This window comes from Triturus cristatus, chromosome 8, assembly GCF_964204655.1.
Source record: "Triturus cristatus chromosome 8, aTriCri1.1, whole genome shotgun sequence".
In the NCBI taxonomy this organism is placed as follows: domain Eukaryota; kingdom Metazoa; phylum Chordata; class Amphibia; order Caudata; family Salamandridae; genus Triturus; species Triturus cristatus.
In genome coordinates this window covers 345,581,329-345,597,579 of record NC_140591.1, presented here as the reverse complement: position 1 = coordinate 345,597,579, position 16,251 = coordinate 345,581,329, and the positions used below count along the sequence as shown (strand labels likewise).

Sequence of the window (16,251 nt, the reverse complement as noted above, 5' to 3'; positions counted from 1 at the left end):
CATCTTGACCACAACAACTGCTGTGAAGTGTGCTGGATTGAAAAATTGGATACATGTGAGTCGCACTTTGAGAGTTCCAAATCCAGCAGATAGCATTGGAAAAGAATATTTCGATGAATCAGAATCAAGTGATGATTCAGCCAATGAGAATATAAAGTCAAGAGAAAATCCTGAAAGGGGGGAAAAGGAGCCAAGACTAGTCCAGACTCCAAGAGAAGAGATTCTGAGGAAAAGATTGCAGATTTCAGATGGTTAAGATTCTGGAGGCAAACAAAACGCCAATGGTGAGCACAGAAAGAAGAAAAGAAAAGAATGTCCAGTCAGAAGTAACCTTTACACCAAATGAGAGAGTAGAAGAAGTTCCACCTGAGAAAATATTGGAAGGAGAAGAAGGGACAGTCACAGAGAGAGAGGGACAGACTGCGGAAAACCCCCGAGGAGGTGTAGGGAACTGCAACACCCAGCTAGGTGAAGGGACAAGTAGTCAGCAGGAAAATTGCGTGCCGGAGACCCGAGGAGGGACAGAAGTATGGCCAACTTAAAAGGTGGAAAAAGAGACTGTTGAAAAAGAAAAACCAAACGAGACAGAATCTGAGGACAGTGAGACTGAAATAGCAGAGGGTCGAGTTCTAAGGAAAAGAACTTGGATTGAGGAAAGAAACAGTAAAGATGGCAAAACAAGAAGGAATGCTAAAGGAGATCTTTGGCCAAACAAAATTAAGAGACTGAGATATCGATTGACACGAGTCAAACCCTCAGAAGCTGAACAAGTGAATGAAATAACCAGTCAGCACAAAGAAAAAGAGGGAGAGACAGAAGTGTCTGAAGCAAACAAACGATCAAGAAAACCAAACCAGAAGTATAAGTCACCTGAATGGACGTATGTGGCACTGCCTGAACAAGGAGAAGAGGTAGATAGTCAAGGAAATCCAGAGGAGACTTTACTGAGAGTGGTAAAAGAGGAAGAAACAGAGGAAATCCTGAGAGTTATCCTATCCGATATCGGAGAAGAAGCGGAAGATCAGGAAATTCTGTATGTGGATGACGAGAAAGAAGTGAAAAACGACGAGAGGCCAAGCTGAGTAATTTCCAACAGATCCTTGTAGAAATATAAAGGATTGAATAAGAAATTTAAGTATTTGAGTCACCTGATAAGGTCTTAGCTCTTGTAGGAAAGCTACAAGAGGCGGAGTAGAAGAGGCTAAGTCAAAAGACACGGTTAATTTTAACAAGATGGCTAACATAGATGATAACAAGAGTAGATGTACCTTTATGAGAAGATGGTGCAAGACATGTTGTTGTACAGGACTATTAATGCTTCTTTGGAGCGTACTCGCTCTTTTGATCTCTTTCAAAGTAACTTTAGATACACTAGAGGGACATACAGAGAATATGACTGACATAGTGAAAAGTTCACAAAAGGTAGTTCCATTTAGAACAAGCACTGAGCATATGCACAAGGATAGGTCAATAACTGATTTCTCTAGCAATGTCTTTTCAAAATTATTGTATGAATATGTAAAAACAATGGGAACAAGGGATTGCTATGTATGTATGCAATTACCTGCCTCTATTTCAGAAGGGGTGACTTATCATCACCTCCCAGCAACTTATGGAATAACATGTAGCGTTTTAACTAGTATATTTTATCAAGTAGGGAAATTAGAATATAATTTGTCTAATATAGATAATATTCTTGGACAATTGCCCATGAATAATGAATTGAATCCAGCTAAAGCTGCTAATGTATTAGGTGAGATTTTTATAGAAACTAAAGAACTAACTTTAGAATATATTTTTAAGAACAATTTAACTTGCAGTTTGAAGACAGAAGAGAAAACATTTTTTGGATATGGTTGAGGAGAGGAGATTGAAAATACACAAGAATGCAGAAGGACATAAAGAAGGGGAAAACATTTGGGAAATAGATGGGAAAAAAGAGACAAAGGGTGATGCTAGACCAACCATAGCTATAGATTCACCGCAGAAAGGCAAATTATGCATTATGAGAGAAAGATCCCAATATGATTATTATTATATAGGGACAAGTGAGTGTCATGATACATATTTTATTGCATCTGGATGGGGATTTAGAGGCGGAGAAGATCCAGTTTTCCCTGGACTGTACTATATTTGTGGGAAAAAGGCTTATTACAGGTTGCCCGACCATTGGTATGGCACAAGTTATGTTGGCCTGGTCTTTCCAAAGATCTTTCACATGGATAGAGTAGAAAATAGTGGACCAAATAACCTACTAATGCGTAGCAGAAGTGAAACCTGGTTAGAAATTGTAGGTGATATTTTTGGAGCCTTGATACCAGCAGTGGGAATATCTTTGAATGCAAATAATATTCGGAAATTGTCAACCATAGTGGATCGCTTGTCAACAAGCACTGCTGGAGGATTTCTTTTGGTAAACACTGAACTGGTTGCCATGCGTGCTATGATTATGCAAAATCAACTTGCCCTTGATATCTTATTGGCAAAAGAGGGTGGAGTCTGTGGAATGCTGAAAGTTCAACATTGTTGCACTTACATTCCTGATGAAAGCAAAGATCTAAAAGTATATATTAAGAATATTACAGAATTGCATGATGAAATAAAACCACTGGAGGTTGAAAGTATCTGGACTAGAATTAGTAATAAGATGGCTGCTATTAAAGCTTTCTTAGGTAAACTAGGTAGTACTATAATAAGGAAAATATTATTTCCATTAACATGTGTGATTTTCGTATTATTAATACTTAGATTAGGATGTATGTGTTGTAGACATAGAAGAAATAAAAAGAAGGTTAAACGAGAAATTTACAAAAAGAAAGAAAATAAACCAGAAAGAGATCTTAATGAAATAGAATTGGAAGAATGGAAGGAGAGTATGTATGACAAAACCAAAAGAGAAGATGAAAAGGAAACAGAATTCTAATTGAGCAAGAAAACATTTCAAATGTCCATAAAAGGGGAAATAAATTGATTTTTTTGTGGGTTTGTTTGTGGTGATAAAATCACCAAAGGGGGGATTGATGGAGCGGGTAAAATGTTTTCTTTTTATATACCCAATCCATTTATATAAGTTTATATTAAAATGATTAATAATTAATTCTAATAATTAATTGATTGATGTGATGGTACTAAATCAACCTTATTAACCAAGAGAATACACGTGGGAATGCATTTGCATGGCCTAAAATTAATAAGTGAACTAAGTTGTATGCATATTAAAACGATAAGTGTTGCTTAGGCAATGTTAATGTGATTTGCGCTTAAATAAACTGGCATTAACGGTTTTGAATGTTGCATATGGCTAGATAAATGCATACACATAAGGGTATTAGCAAGGGAATAACACTGTTTTAATCATTTCTATGTACTAATTACGATTTTGTGTTTCTTTGCTTAAAGTTGGCTATTCTGGCCTACCAAAAGATGGCCGCCGACTGAAACCTAACTAAAGTACATGACTTCATCATTTGAACAATGGAGAAAGGCGCCTGCACTGACTTCGTTCGTGTCCTTTGTGTGACCTGTCAGACCATGCCCATGAAGACTACCCTGGGCGAGGTGCCAATGTCCCTGAACCTGAAGCAAATGTTGCAAATTGCAAATGAACTATCGAACTCAGCCGGTTACCAACGAACTGATACAATTTGTACCTGGGAACAGTTTTTCCCATACGACTAATGTGAAACTTCTACCACATGAGAAAATTCGAAAATGTTTCCTAAATGTATTGAGATGCATGTGAATTCAGCCAATCAGTGGCCTGAGAATAGAGAAAATGTTACTGTTATATGTAAATTTTAGTATAAATATTAGTAGTCTAGAGAGGGAAGGGACTACTCTATGCTACACTCTATGCTGCTCTTCGCTAGAGACCACTTTGTGCCGAGCTATTGATGATCAGAGCTCCTTATGCTGACGGAAGAGGACAGAGACTTTAGAACTTTGATGACCTTTCTGAGGACCAGTTCTGACTTAGAAAACGACAAATTAGCCAGAATAGGTAAATAAGACAAAAGATAATATTGCATTGTTAGGATTTAACCTGCATTTAAATTAGATAAAGAAAATCATTATTTGAATTACTGTGTCGGGTGATTATTTCTTGAAATGTTTATTGATTAATTTGAGAGTTAAAAGCGTCATTAAATCCAATAACAACTGAATGATCCAATTGACCTCCGGATGGAGGAACTGTTAGGGTAATTCAGTAGAAGTGGTTTCCTCTATCCAAGTGAACAGCTGTAGTTTGGGATTTGATATCCCTCTGTAGGCACGGATAGTTTGAGAGAATGAATGTTGGTGTTATGGGCCCCACCAGCGTGTGATGTGTGTATGTGCGTGTGACTGAGAAATCATTCCGTCCGTGGAAGCAGGGGGAGATTTAGTGATCCGAACTGCACCATTAGAACCATTGACAATACCAAACAACAAGCCAGAATATGTTTCAGATGTGGAAGCAGTAACAATACTGCAGACTTTAAGAGTTGCTATGCCATTGGAAAGGAATGTAGAAAAGGTCATTTTGCAAGCATGTGTAGATCCAACAGTGGCACAACCAATAACAACTCAAATATTGCTGTAATACGAGATGAGATCTCTCTTATTGAAAAGGAATGAATTAATAACAAATAAGATTTTGTGTATTGATGATGAAGAAAGTACACCCAGGAGTTCCGGACCCAAAGCTGTGTTTATTATTTAGAATATGTATGTTGAACTCTTGGTGGATTCTGGATACTTATATACAATTATACCTAAAGATCTGTTGAAAAAAATTGTGGCCTAAGGTGAATTTACTACCAAAAGATATAAATCCTGGGGGATATCAAGGAGAAACAATTGATATCGAAGGTTACATGACAACTGAGATACATTTTCAAGGAAGAGTTGTTAAGGGAAAGGTTTATATGGCAAAATCCGGTCTCCTTATTCTTGGGTGGCAACACCAATATGATTTGGGTATCATCATAAATCTGCATGCACCAAATCAGGTGTTAGTAGTATAAGAGTTACATATAAAATACATTGTAGATGGAGCAAGGAAAGTATTTTCAGATGAGATTGGTCTTTTAAAAAACTATGTGCATAAAATTTTGGTCAAACCAGGTGCTATACCTATTCAACACCATGTCAGGAAAGTTCCCATTGTGGCTAGAGAAGAGGTTAAACAAATGCTTAAAGAAATGGTTTCTCAAGGAATAATAGAACCTGTTGAAACATCTAGTTGGATTTCTCCAGTGGTGGTCACGTGCAAACCTGATGGAAGTTTTCGTTTATGTGTTGACTTACGTACTGTCAATCAAAACATTAGAACAGACAACTTTCCACTTCCAAATATTGGAGAATTAGTTTTGTCTTTGAAAGGTGCAAAATATTTTTCTAAGTTGGACCTTAAAAGTGCATATCATCAGATAAGACTACATCCAGACTCAAAATGTCTTACAGCTTGCATCACTACAGAAGGAGTTTACCAATTTACAAGGATGCCATTCGTCTCTCTTCAGCGGCCAGTGTATTCCAGCGAATGATGGGTCAAGTTTTGAAAGACATTGAAGGAGTTGTATACTTTCAGGATGATGTATAGATATTTGGAGAATCGATCAATAGTCATGATGTAATCTTGAAAAGATTGTTAGATAGGATGGGTGAGGCTGGATTAACTCTCAAGAAAGAGAAATGCAAATTCTGTGTTGGAGAAGTGGAATACCTGGGCTATACGCTGTCTTCTTCTGGAGTTAAACCAAAGAAAGATTTATTAGAAGCAATAAGGAAAGTTAAATCTCCACAGGATAAGGATCAACTTAGGTAATTTCTCGACCTTGTAGAATACTATGCAAAGTTTGTTAACAAATTTGCAGAGAAATCTGAACATTTAAAGAAACTTCTCAGCAAAGGGTGTTTATTTGTATGGGCAGATGATCAACAAATGGCTTTTCAAAATATAAAACAAGAAATATGTGACGCGAAAGTTTTAACTCCTTTTGACATCAGGTTATCTATTTTCACTGTTGATGCTAGTGCTGTGGGTTTAGGAGCTGTATTTTCTCAAATGCACAATAATGGTGAGCGCACAGTTTCCTTTGCTTCTCGCTCCCTCACTTCTACTGAGAGGAATTATTGAGAGGAATGCTTTAGCAGCAGTATGGGCAACTGAATATTTTAGAATGTATGTCTGGGGATTTCCTATTATCTTACTGATCATAAACCATTAGTGAAAATTTTAATGCCAGGTGGAGTGGAGAATGTTTCTGCAAGATTAGCCCGTTTGGCTGTGCGGTTACAGGAGTATCAGTATAAGGTAGAATATTTACCTGGTTGGAAGAACACTCAAGCTGATGGTTTGTCCATGGCAAGAAGTTGACAAGGATGGTGTGGAAGTTTATGGTGATGAAGGTGCCATAGCTTTTGTTGATGATGTGATTAGTGTAACTCAAGGTGCCATTGGAAAAGAATGTTGGATCCAAGGCATGAAAGAGGATGTAGTTTTAACTCAAGTTTTGGAGATGATAAATAAAGGAGTCAGAACGGAAAGTGCTGTTTCTGTAGCAGTTCGTCCTTATGTCAAAATAATTGATGAGTTGTCAGCGTGTGGTGTGAGTCAAATACGTAGAGGTGAGAAATATGTTCCTCCCCAAAGTGTGTGTCTTAAATTGATCAAACTAGCACATGAAGGTCATTTGGGTCAAACTCTCCCTAAGAGAAGACTTTGTGAGAATTATTGGTGGCCAGGAATATGGATCAAGATACCACTGACTGGGTTATTGAGTGTGTGGATTGTAAGGAAGGAGAGAAAAGACTGAAGATAGTTAATCAGTCAGTAATGGGGAGATTTTGAATCCTGGTAAGCCTTGGCACACAGTGTGTTTGGATTTTATTGCACCTATGAGAGTTTTTTCTTCTGGATATAAATTTGCTTTGGTCATGGTGGATGTGTATTCAAAATGGTTGGTGGCTACATTTTTACGTGAAATCACAACCAGGAAGACAATAGAATTATTGGAGGAAATATTCAGAGAGGAAGGTTATCCCATTAAACTCATAACTGACAATGGTACACAATTGAAGTCTAGAGAAATGAAGCTATTTTTGGAGACTTGTGGTATATGTCATTCTCGCACCTCATTATATAATCCACAAGGTAATGTGTTGTTGAGAGGGCGAATTGATTAATCAAAGGTGTGGTGCAGATGGCTTATGCAGGTAGAGGTTATGTTAAAAAAATGGTTCAGGAGCTTGTATGCGCGTATCATACCACAGAAAATGGCGTCACTAAGGAAATTCCCTTTAGATTGATGAGGGGACGCAATGCCAACATTAAAATGTAACCTGCCTGGATGAAAATAATTTTTGAAGGAAGGGATGATCCCCTTGTTGTTTCACAGATGGGAAATTTGAAACCAGATGATCCTGTAAAGGTCAAAAGTGGCAAGTTTGAAGTAACGGGGGTCATGTTTCGTGGACCATTCCGGGTTAAGGATGTGATTGACATGTATGTTGTTTTGGAGAGTGGTGAGAAGTGGAATAAGCGCAGAGTGGCCTTGTATGAGGGTGCGCCGAGAAATGATCCAAATCCTTTTGGTAATGATGCGAGTATGGAAGATGGTTGTAGTGGTTATATGTTGATGGACGATTGTGAGGTTTTGAAAGGAGGGGTACAGGGTGGAGATATAGAAAGTGGTGTTAGACAAGGACATTATAGAATTAGATGTCCACCCAGATACTTGAAGGATTATTTTTGCAAATAATACATTTTTAGATTTTTTTTTTTCAATGTGTTATGGGAAGATGTTGTGTTATCATTTGGTTATGTACCTTTAATGTGTATGATATATTGTGGTTCTTGTTAGAACTGGGGGTCTCTAGTTGGCTGAGGTAGGTACCTTAGTCCAAATAGTGTCCCTTGCATCTAGTCAGGGTAACTAGGGACACACTCTTAGATAACCCCTGCTCGCCCCCTGGTAGCTTGGCATGAGCAGCCAGGCTTATCTCCAAGGCAATAGCAACACAGTGATAACACCACAAATGGACACCACACTGGTTTCATAAAAATAGCGGTATCTTTATAAAAAGGAATAAGATGAGACCAAACAATAGAAATCCAACATATGCGTATTTGTAATATTTCGCTTTGCCGGTTATTAGGCCAGCAATCACTTGTAGGTTCTTGCGGTATTAATGAGCAATTCACGATCTCTAATGCAGTACTAATGTAGTTCGTAATGCAGTACGTAATGTAGTAATAAGACAGTCCTTAATGCAAGAATCAGGCAGTTCGTAATGAGGTTCGTAATGCAAGAATCTGGCAGTTCGTAGTGCAAGAATAATGCGGTTCGTAATGCAAGAATCAGCCTGTTCGTAATGCAAGAACAATGCGGTTCGTAATACAAAAATGTAGCAGTTCATAATGCAAAAATCAGGCAGTTCGTAATGCAAGAATCAGGCAGTTAGTAATGCAAAAATAATGCGGTTCGTAATGCAAGAATCATTCAGTTGGTAATGCAAGAATAATGTGGTTCGTAATGCAAGAATCAGTCAGTTCGTAATGCAAGAATAATGCGGGTTGTAATGCAAGAATCAGGCAGCTCGTAATGCAAGAATAATGGGGTTTGTAATGCAAGAATCAGGCAGTTCGTAATGCAAGAATAATGCGGTTCGTAATGCAAGAATCAGGCAGTTTGTAATGCAAGAATAATGCGGTTAGCCAATCTGCGCGGTCAACTCGGGAACCATTAGGCCCCAACAGCAGAGACAACAGTCGTAAGCTTAAAGGGGCGGCCCCGGTACTGCTGGGCAGGTACGGGCCTCTCGGGGACTCAGCGCGTCTAACGCGGTGCAATGGGAGAGAGATCGGAGCACTCCTGTACTCCTCCAGCACGCCTCCCCAGGCCACACACGCTTGCGGCTCCCGACCGGAGTCCAAGCCTTACCTGGGGGGTGCGCTGCCTCGCTCTCTCTCTCTCCACTCGTCGGACGTCTTGCTGGGCGATCCCGATCACATTGCAGATCTGTTGCTAGGCGACGTTGTAGCCGGACAGGTTACGGCGCTGCCTTCTCCTTCGTTGACGATCTTGGGCAGATTCCTTTCGCGGAACAACGATCACGATCCCTTTCGCCTTGTAGCTTCATTAGCTTCAAGAAATCCTTTAGCACGTTGCGGCTCGGGCCGGTGGTGGCGATCTTTCCTCACAGCCTCATTTACGATGACGGCTCCAGCCACAAACAGCAATGCAGCAGCGTGGACAATGTTTCACGCTGCGGGGGCAATGCGGTCACGGGGCACCTCGTAAACAGCCCAACGGACCAGACGGCAGTCTCAGGCGTGCAAAAAGCACACGCACCAAGCGTCACTGAGACACACTTGGAAACTTTTATATTCCTGAGTTTCCACAACAGGGGACCAGCTCTCCTCGGGCCCTCGGAGACAACTTACTTCAGGACACAGCACACAGCTAAGTCCTCTCAAGCAGGGGGACACAGCAAAGTCCCTTGTCCTTTCCTCAGTCAAATCAGCAAACTGCAGGCCAGCCCCAGAACACACAGCAAGGGCAGTCCTTCTCTTCAGTCTCTTCAGCTGTTCTTCTTTGGCAGAGGTTTCTCTTGATCACGAAGTAGTTTCAATCCTTTTTCAGTATGGATTTCAGTCTTGAGTTCAGGGGTCTCAGCTCTCACATTTATACCCCTAAATGCCTTTGAAGTATTTGTGTTCAGGGGCTCTGACCCCGGTCCAAACCAGACCTGGGTGTCTTCCTGCCAGTGCACACCCTCTTCCTTTGATAGTCAGGGTCTGGGGCCCAGACGCTCAGCAGGAGGTGAAGCCATCCTCTGGGGGTAGCAACACAGCCCTCTTCACATCCAGGGAGCTTCTCCTCCCCCCACATCAAACGCAGGCCAGTCTGTTGCTGTCTCACTACTCCTCCCTGGGGTCAGGACACTTCCCAGACCCTGTCAGATCCAAACCCAGACAGGCAATACACAACCAGGCACACAGGATGGTTTAAGACAAGAGTTAAGTTAAGAGTTAAGAGTTCAGGCACACTAAACTCCATCTATCCATCTTATGCTGGAAACATGGGACACAGCATTCCCCATTCTGTCCTATGGGCAAGATGGCCTTGCAAGAGTGAAAAACGAATTTGGCAGTATTTCACTGTCAGGACATGGTACACACCTCATTACATGTCCTACCTTTCACAAACACTGCACCCTGCCCAGGGGGGTACCTTGGGCCTACTATAGGGGTGTCTGATGTGCATAAAAAGGGAAGGTAAGGACAACAAGGCAGTTAACAAACTGCGCGCAGGCACTGCAGTGGCAGGCCTGAGATCTCTTCTTAGGGTTACTTGTGTGGATGGCACAATTAGTGCTGCAGGCCCACTAGCAGCATTTGCATTACCAGCCCTGGCACACATAGTGCATTTAACTATGGACTTTACTAGTAAGGCAAACATACCAATTATGGACAACCAATTACCATAACACTTTATGCAGGGAGCACTTGCACTTTGACACTGACCAGCAGTAGCAAAGTGCCCAAAGCATCTAAGCCAGCAAAACGAAATCCATCACAGCATCAAAAATAGAGGTGGTAGAGGCAAAAAGTCAGGGGTGTGGAAACTAGCTGAAATTACCGTTGGCATAACCTGAAGCCATTTTTGTTGTGGCAGCCATTTTAGTTAGCCATATGCTGGCCATGTGCTTCCTGTCTCTTTACTGTTGCCTGCTTTTCTATTCTGCTTGAGTCATCAGTTACAGTTAACTCCTTCAGCACTGAGCCAGAGCAATGTATGATGAGAAAGGCCTGTAGCTGCTAGAATACACCTGTTTTAGAATAGAACTGTCAGGCTGTTTTAACTGATGTAAGCAGAAATGTCTCCCTTCCCACTTTGTTGAGCAAGCAATTTTTGTATACCCAAGTTAGTCAATAACTATTCTTGTATGTGCTAGTACTTCCCCTTTGAGTCTCCATGCTGACTATGCAACAAATGTATATATAAGGCCCCTGGTTTCTGTATTCTATGGACTACCTCCTACAGTGGCCTGAGGGTACTGTATTGACGTAGTCTCCCTCATGAGAGGTTAATAACTCTATTTTCTTTGATATTACAGCTTCCGTGCGAATCTCTATTTTGTTAGTCGAAGGACTTAAGGACAAAGAAGGGCGAACCCCTGCACCATTGGGCCCCTGAAAAGGCTCACTCCCACAGAGGTACCCAAGCCAAGAAATGCCAGATCTAACAGTTCTTTATTGCAATGTTCTTTGCATGCTCTGCAGTGGTTGTTCTCTGTACAGACAGTTGAGAGCTGGCTTGAAAGGGAGCATCTCCTGCGGTCAATTACTTCTACATTAAATTATACTAAATCTTCAAGGACTGTGAGGTATTACTTCACAAAACATAATTTTTTTTTTTGTTGAAACATTTTTTATTATTTTCCAAATCAACAATGATTGTTCATTACATCACGGGTCCCCGTGTTCATTAAGAGTATCTTCCCTCCCAACCCCAACTCGTCCCCTCCCCCCCCCACCCCCATGTCAGTGCGCCTCTGCCCCCTACTTCTCCCCCGATGTGCCCCCCCCATCTAAGGAGATCATTTACAGTTGCTCACCCCCTCTCTGCGTAAGCAAATCACCCCTCTTGTCCAGGCCTCCGGGATATGCCTGGGGACCTCCATCATTCCCATCTCATCTCATTCCCCAGCTCCCCTCGCCTCTTGCCGATCCGAAGTGCTCCCTCCTTCCCCCACCTCAGATATCAGCCCCTGGAGCTCAACTACCAACGCTTCCCATGCCCTGGCCGTCGCTTACGCTTTCTCATCGTCCCTCCACAGTGCCATCTGCACCCGGAGCGTACCCTCCGCCCCCGCCCATCTCACTAGTGCTGCCCTCCACCGCACGTAGCTGGCCCCCTCTGGATTTCCAGTGCAGGGTCAATTCTCTCTTAGCTAATATCAGCCCCAGATCATAGAACCTGCTAGTGACCTTCGTACGGCGAGTGTGGGGAAACCATAGCAACAAGCAAGTCCCCATCTCTGGAGTGATAGAGCGGTCTGTCACCTGATTCAGGCAGTCCACTACCTCAGCCCAATAAGCGCCCAACTGCGGACAGGCCCAAAACATGTGGCGAAAATCTGCCCCCTCTCTCCCACACCGAGGGCATGGAGATTGTGTTCCACCAAAGTATTGCAAGACCTTGGCCGGCGTCATATACGCCCTATGTAACGTGAAAAACTGAACTAACTGGAACCGTGCGTTCCGAGTTCCCTTCCAGGCCCTCCGCACCAGCGTGGACCACGTGGTCTCCGGTATCGTTTTCCCGAGGTCCGTTTCCCACTTTTCCCACTGAACGGCCAGAGGTTGCAAGCCCTCCGTCGACAATCTGCGGTATAGGCATGTAATGGCTTTGGTCGTCCCTGCCGCCATCACGACATATTGACAACCCGCCGCGGTCGGGGGTTCCGACAGCCCCATATTCCAATGCTTCTGGATGCTCGCCACCAAAGCCGCATGGAGCAGAAAATCTCCCTGCGGGAGCCCGTAGGCGTCCTGTAAGTCCTGGAAGGGCAATAACACACCGTCCCGGAATAGGTCCCCTACCATCTGTACTCCCAGCTCCTCCCAATTCGCTAGCCCCGACCAATCACCCCCATGTGGGAGCGCTGTACACATCCCAAGGGGGATTTCCGGAGCGTACGGGCGGACTATAGCTGCCCTCCTCTGGCACCTATTCCAGCACTGCCGGAGGGTGCGCTCCTCCAGGGTCAGCTGAGTCAAATCCAGTCGCTGCTGGAGAACCATAAAGGCCAGCACATGCCATGGGATCAACCTGTCCTGTGGGCCCTCTGGGCCTCTATACTCCCGGGCCACCGCCTGCGTGAGCCACTGAAGCTGGGCCGCCAAATAGTACCATTCAAAGTCGGGGGCTGCCAGGCCCCCCTCCGCTCGTGGCCGCCGCAACGTGGCCAGCGCCACCCGCCGCCGTCCCGACCCCCAAATGAAACCCGTCGAAAGTGCCCGTAATCGCGCGAAATACGACGCCGGGATCCATATAGGAAGTGTGCGGAAAAAATAAAGAAGGCGTGGCAGCGCCACCATTTTCAGCAACGCCACCCTCCCGGCACATGAGAGCGGGAGTGTACTCCAAAATCCCATACTACCCCGCAGACCCCGAAGCGCCCTGCCAACATTCCCCTCCAACAAATCTGCCTGGGTATGATAAATGTTAACCCCCAGGTAGCGCAAGCAGCTGCCCTCCCAGCGGATACTTCCCGCCGTCTGCGGTGTCCCGTTGCCCTGCGACAACGGAAACAAACACGTCTTACCCCAATTGACCTTCAGTCCAGACATGCGACCGAACTCCTTCAACAGGGCGACCGCTCCCCGTAACGCATCAGTCGCGTCCCTCAAAAACAACAGCAGGTCGTCTGCATACAGGGAGATGTAGTGGGCGTCCCCCCTCAGGGAGACTCCGGAATAAGCACCCCCCTGTCGGGCGTGAGCGGCCAGCGGTTCAACAGCCAGCGCGAACAACAAGGGGGATAGGGAACAGCCCTGCCTCGTCCCCCTCCGCACATGGTAGGAGGCCGAGATAGTAGTCCCCGTCTTCGCCAGGACCGTGGCCCCGCTATACAACAAGGCGGTCCAACGTACAAAGTCCTCCCCCAAGCCGAACTCCCGCAGCACTCGATACAAATATGGCCACTCCACACTATCGAAGGCCTTTTCTAAATCGACCGACAATGTGCAGGCCTCCGGGTAGTCATCCCGGTCCAGTTCCATCACCCGCAGCAACCGTCGAATGGAGGTGGCTGTGCTGCGCCGAGGAATGAAGCCCGCCTGATCCGGGTGGATCAAGGCAGTCATGTGGGTCAAGAGGCGCGACGCCAAAATTCTACTCAGAATCTTGTAGTCCACCGTCAGCATAGAGAGCGGGCGGTATGCTGTGCGCGCACCCGCTACTTCACAAAACATACATACCCACATATGGTGAATCATGTGGTTTTCTTGGTATAACTGCTGCATTTACAGCCCTGATGTTATATGTGTTGTTTATGCCGTGCAATGACAGGATAACTAATATCATTTCAGGACCTCCATAATATGTACAGTGATAGTGTATAGAATCTCTATGACATGGGCAACATATAAGTCTTATCTTATTGTACTACCTGTGATGTTATGACAGTTGCCAAGTTGGCAAAGTGATTTATGGTTCATGTTGTTTTGATCTATTTTTATATACAATATATGAGCTCTTTTTATATACTACTATGTGGAGTCTCTTTTGTGATGTATTTATTGTGTCACTGGTGTGTGTGTTGGGCAAACGCTTTACACCTTGCCTCTGGGATAGCCTGACTGCTCTGCAAAGCTACCAAAGGGATGAGCAGGGGTTATTGTGGGTGAGTAACCCCGTCACCCTGACTAGAGAGGTGGGTTCTGCCTGGCTTAGGTGCATACCCTTGCCAACCAGAAACCCCATCTCTAACAACATCACAGACACTTTTATCTGCAGCAGTTGATTTACTAGGGCACAAAAGGGATTAGCAGTAGTGTTGTTTTTTGTGGCATTCATTTGACAGCCTCTTCTTCTGCATCCACCGATACTGCCAATCGGAAACTAAACAACGTCTGCAGCATCAACAGCCCATCAGTTTTTGTTTTCCCTTCTTATCAGATCCAAGTAAACAATTGCATCCCAAACCCAGTCCTTAGCTGTCCTACCGCGACAATACATCATGTTTGTCTCAGGGTAAATGCATATGATTGGCTAACGTTTCTTCAAATTACTAATTTATATATACACGCTACAGGAAGAGACACTGGAAGTATGCGATTGAGCAGCTGTGCGTTTTTCATATGGTTATAAAGTTGCTGCATTTGACATATAATCCATCATCTGCTGCATAATCTGCAGATTTTTAACAAAAACAATGTTGTTTCTAGCTCAAACGGTGAATAAGTTACTAAAAATGCAGCAATATGTGTTTGCGCACAGTAGAAGGCCCTTTGCAAAGGATAACAGGTCACATATCTGTTGCTTATTGCTGTATTTTGCTGTTAAACTGGTACTAATGAAATGCAACGAGTGGCCAGTGTTAACAAGTGTATAAATGGAAAAATAATAAATACTATCCAAGAATGTACCGCATAACGCCGTGCAACTTGCCTTTTCTTGCGCATAATTTACTCAACCATGCCGCATAATGTATGCCGCATAATGTGGCCCTACCCTGCTACATAATTCCAGTGGCCCTGGCTATAGAGCAATTTGAGCTACTAACACCTTTGATCCAGTAATTAACATACGATCAGTAAGTTTTGCAAGCACATTCACTAAAGCATCTAACCAAAAGGAATTATTTTAATTAATTACACTATTGAGTCGCATGCATAAGGCAAAACAAAGCACCGATTATTTAGGGCATTGCTTACTTACGCAAGGTAAACGTGCAGATGCAGAAGGCAACTGAGATGCCTCCCAGCATGTTGGCACAGCACTGGTTTGCACAAGTCAATGTTAGCGTTATGTAGAATATCCTCTCATACAGCAGCTTCAGACAGCTGAAGGTTTACAGCAGCGCAGGACACTCCCTATACCAATTTCTGTGTATGATCTGTATCAAAATGCAAGGGAGCGGTGTTCTTTGAAAAAGCTGTACACGGCAGGCACTCCGTCAGAACGGAGGATGGGAATAGTATGCTGTGCCTAACTGTCAGTGCCAATGCTAAAAGCAAGTTCCTGCGTTACAGATGCAAGCTATTTCCTGGTTGGCCACTTCAAGCAGCTTCCAATTGGGCACTGAACGACCCCTCTTGGTTGGCTGTTAGGAATGTTAATGTAGCGTTCAGGCGGCTTCGCGGTTTTGTGTGAATTTAGAGACGTGCTATCGCGTATCCTGAGATATTGATTAAATGTCTAGCTCTGAATTTGTATTCAAACATCAAAAGCAGACTTTCTGTTCTATTGTTGAGGCATAAATCAGTAGTCATAGTAGTGCAAGTGAAGTCAATAGAACGTGTCCTTGGTTGTATAATTAGGACTTCGGAATAATGTTTGGATAGATATGTTTTGTTTTGCATCTTTTATATAGCGCGAACTCGACCCGAAGGTATTGGAGCGCTGTACATGAGCACCGTATTTACATTACAAATTCAGGCAGAGAGAGATTTATGGGCATATTATCAAGCCAGGCGATACAATTATCGCCGCATTAGCGGCAGAAAACTGCCGCTAACACGGCGATAATGGG

The 16,251-nt window shown here is 43.5% G+C and overlaps 1 protein-coding gene across 1 annotated transcript in view; it reads right to left on the bottom strand.

Moving 5' to 3' along the window:
* B3GLCT (beta 3-glucosyltransferase) overlaps positions 1-15,719 on the bottom strand; it is a 974,893-nt gene extending 959,174 nt beyond the window's left edge. Inside the window, exon 1 of the mRNA XM_085621666.1 lies at positions 15,438-15,719. Coding sequence (XP_085477792.1) covers positions 15,438-15,486 — 49 coding nt within the window. The 5' untranslated portion in view covers positions 15,487-15,719. The remainder of the gene's footprint in view (positions 1-15,437) is intronic.
* Positions 15,720-16,251: the final 532 nt, after the last annotated feature.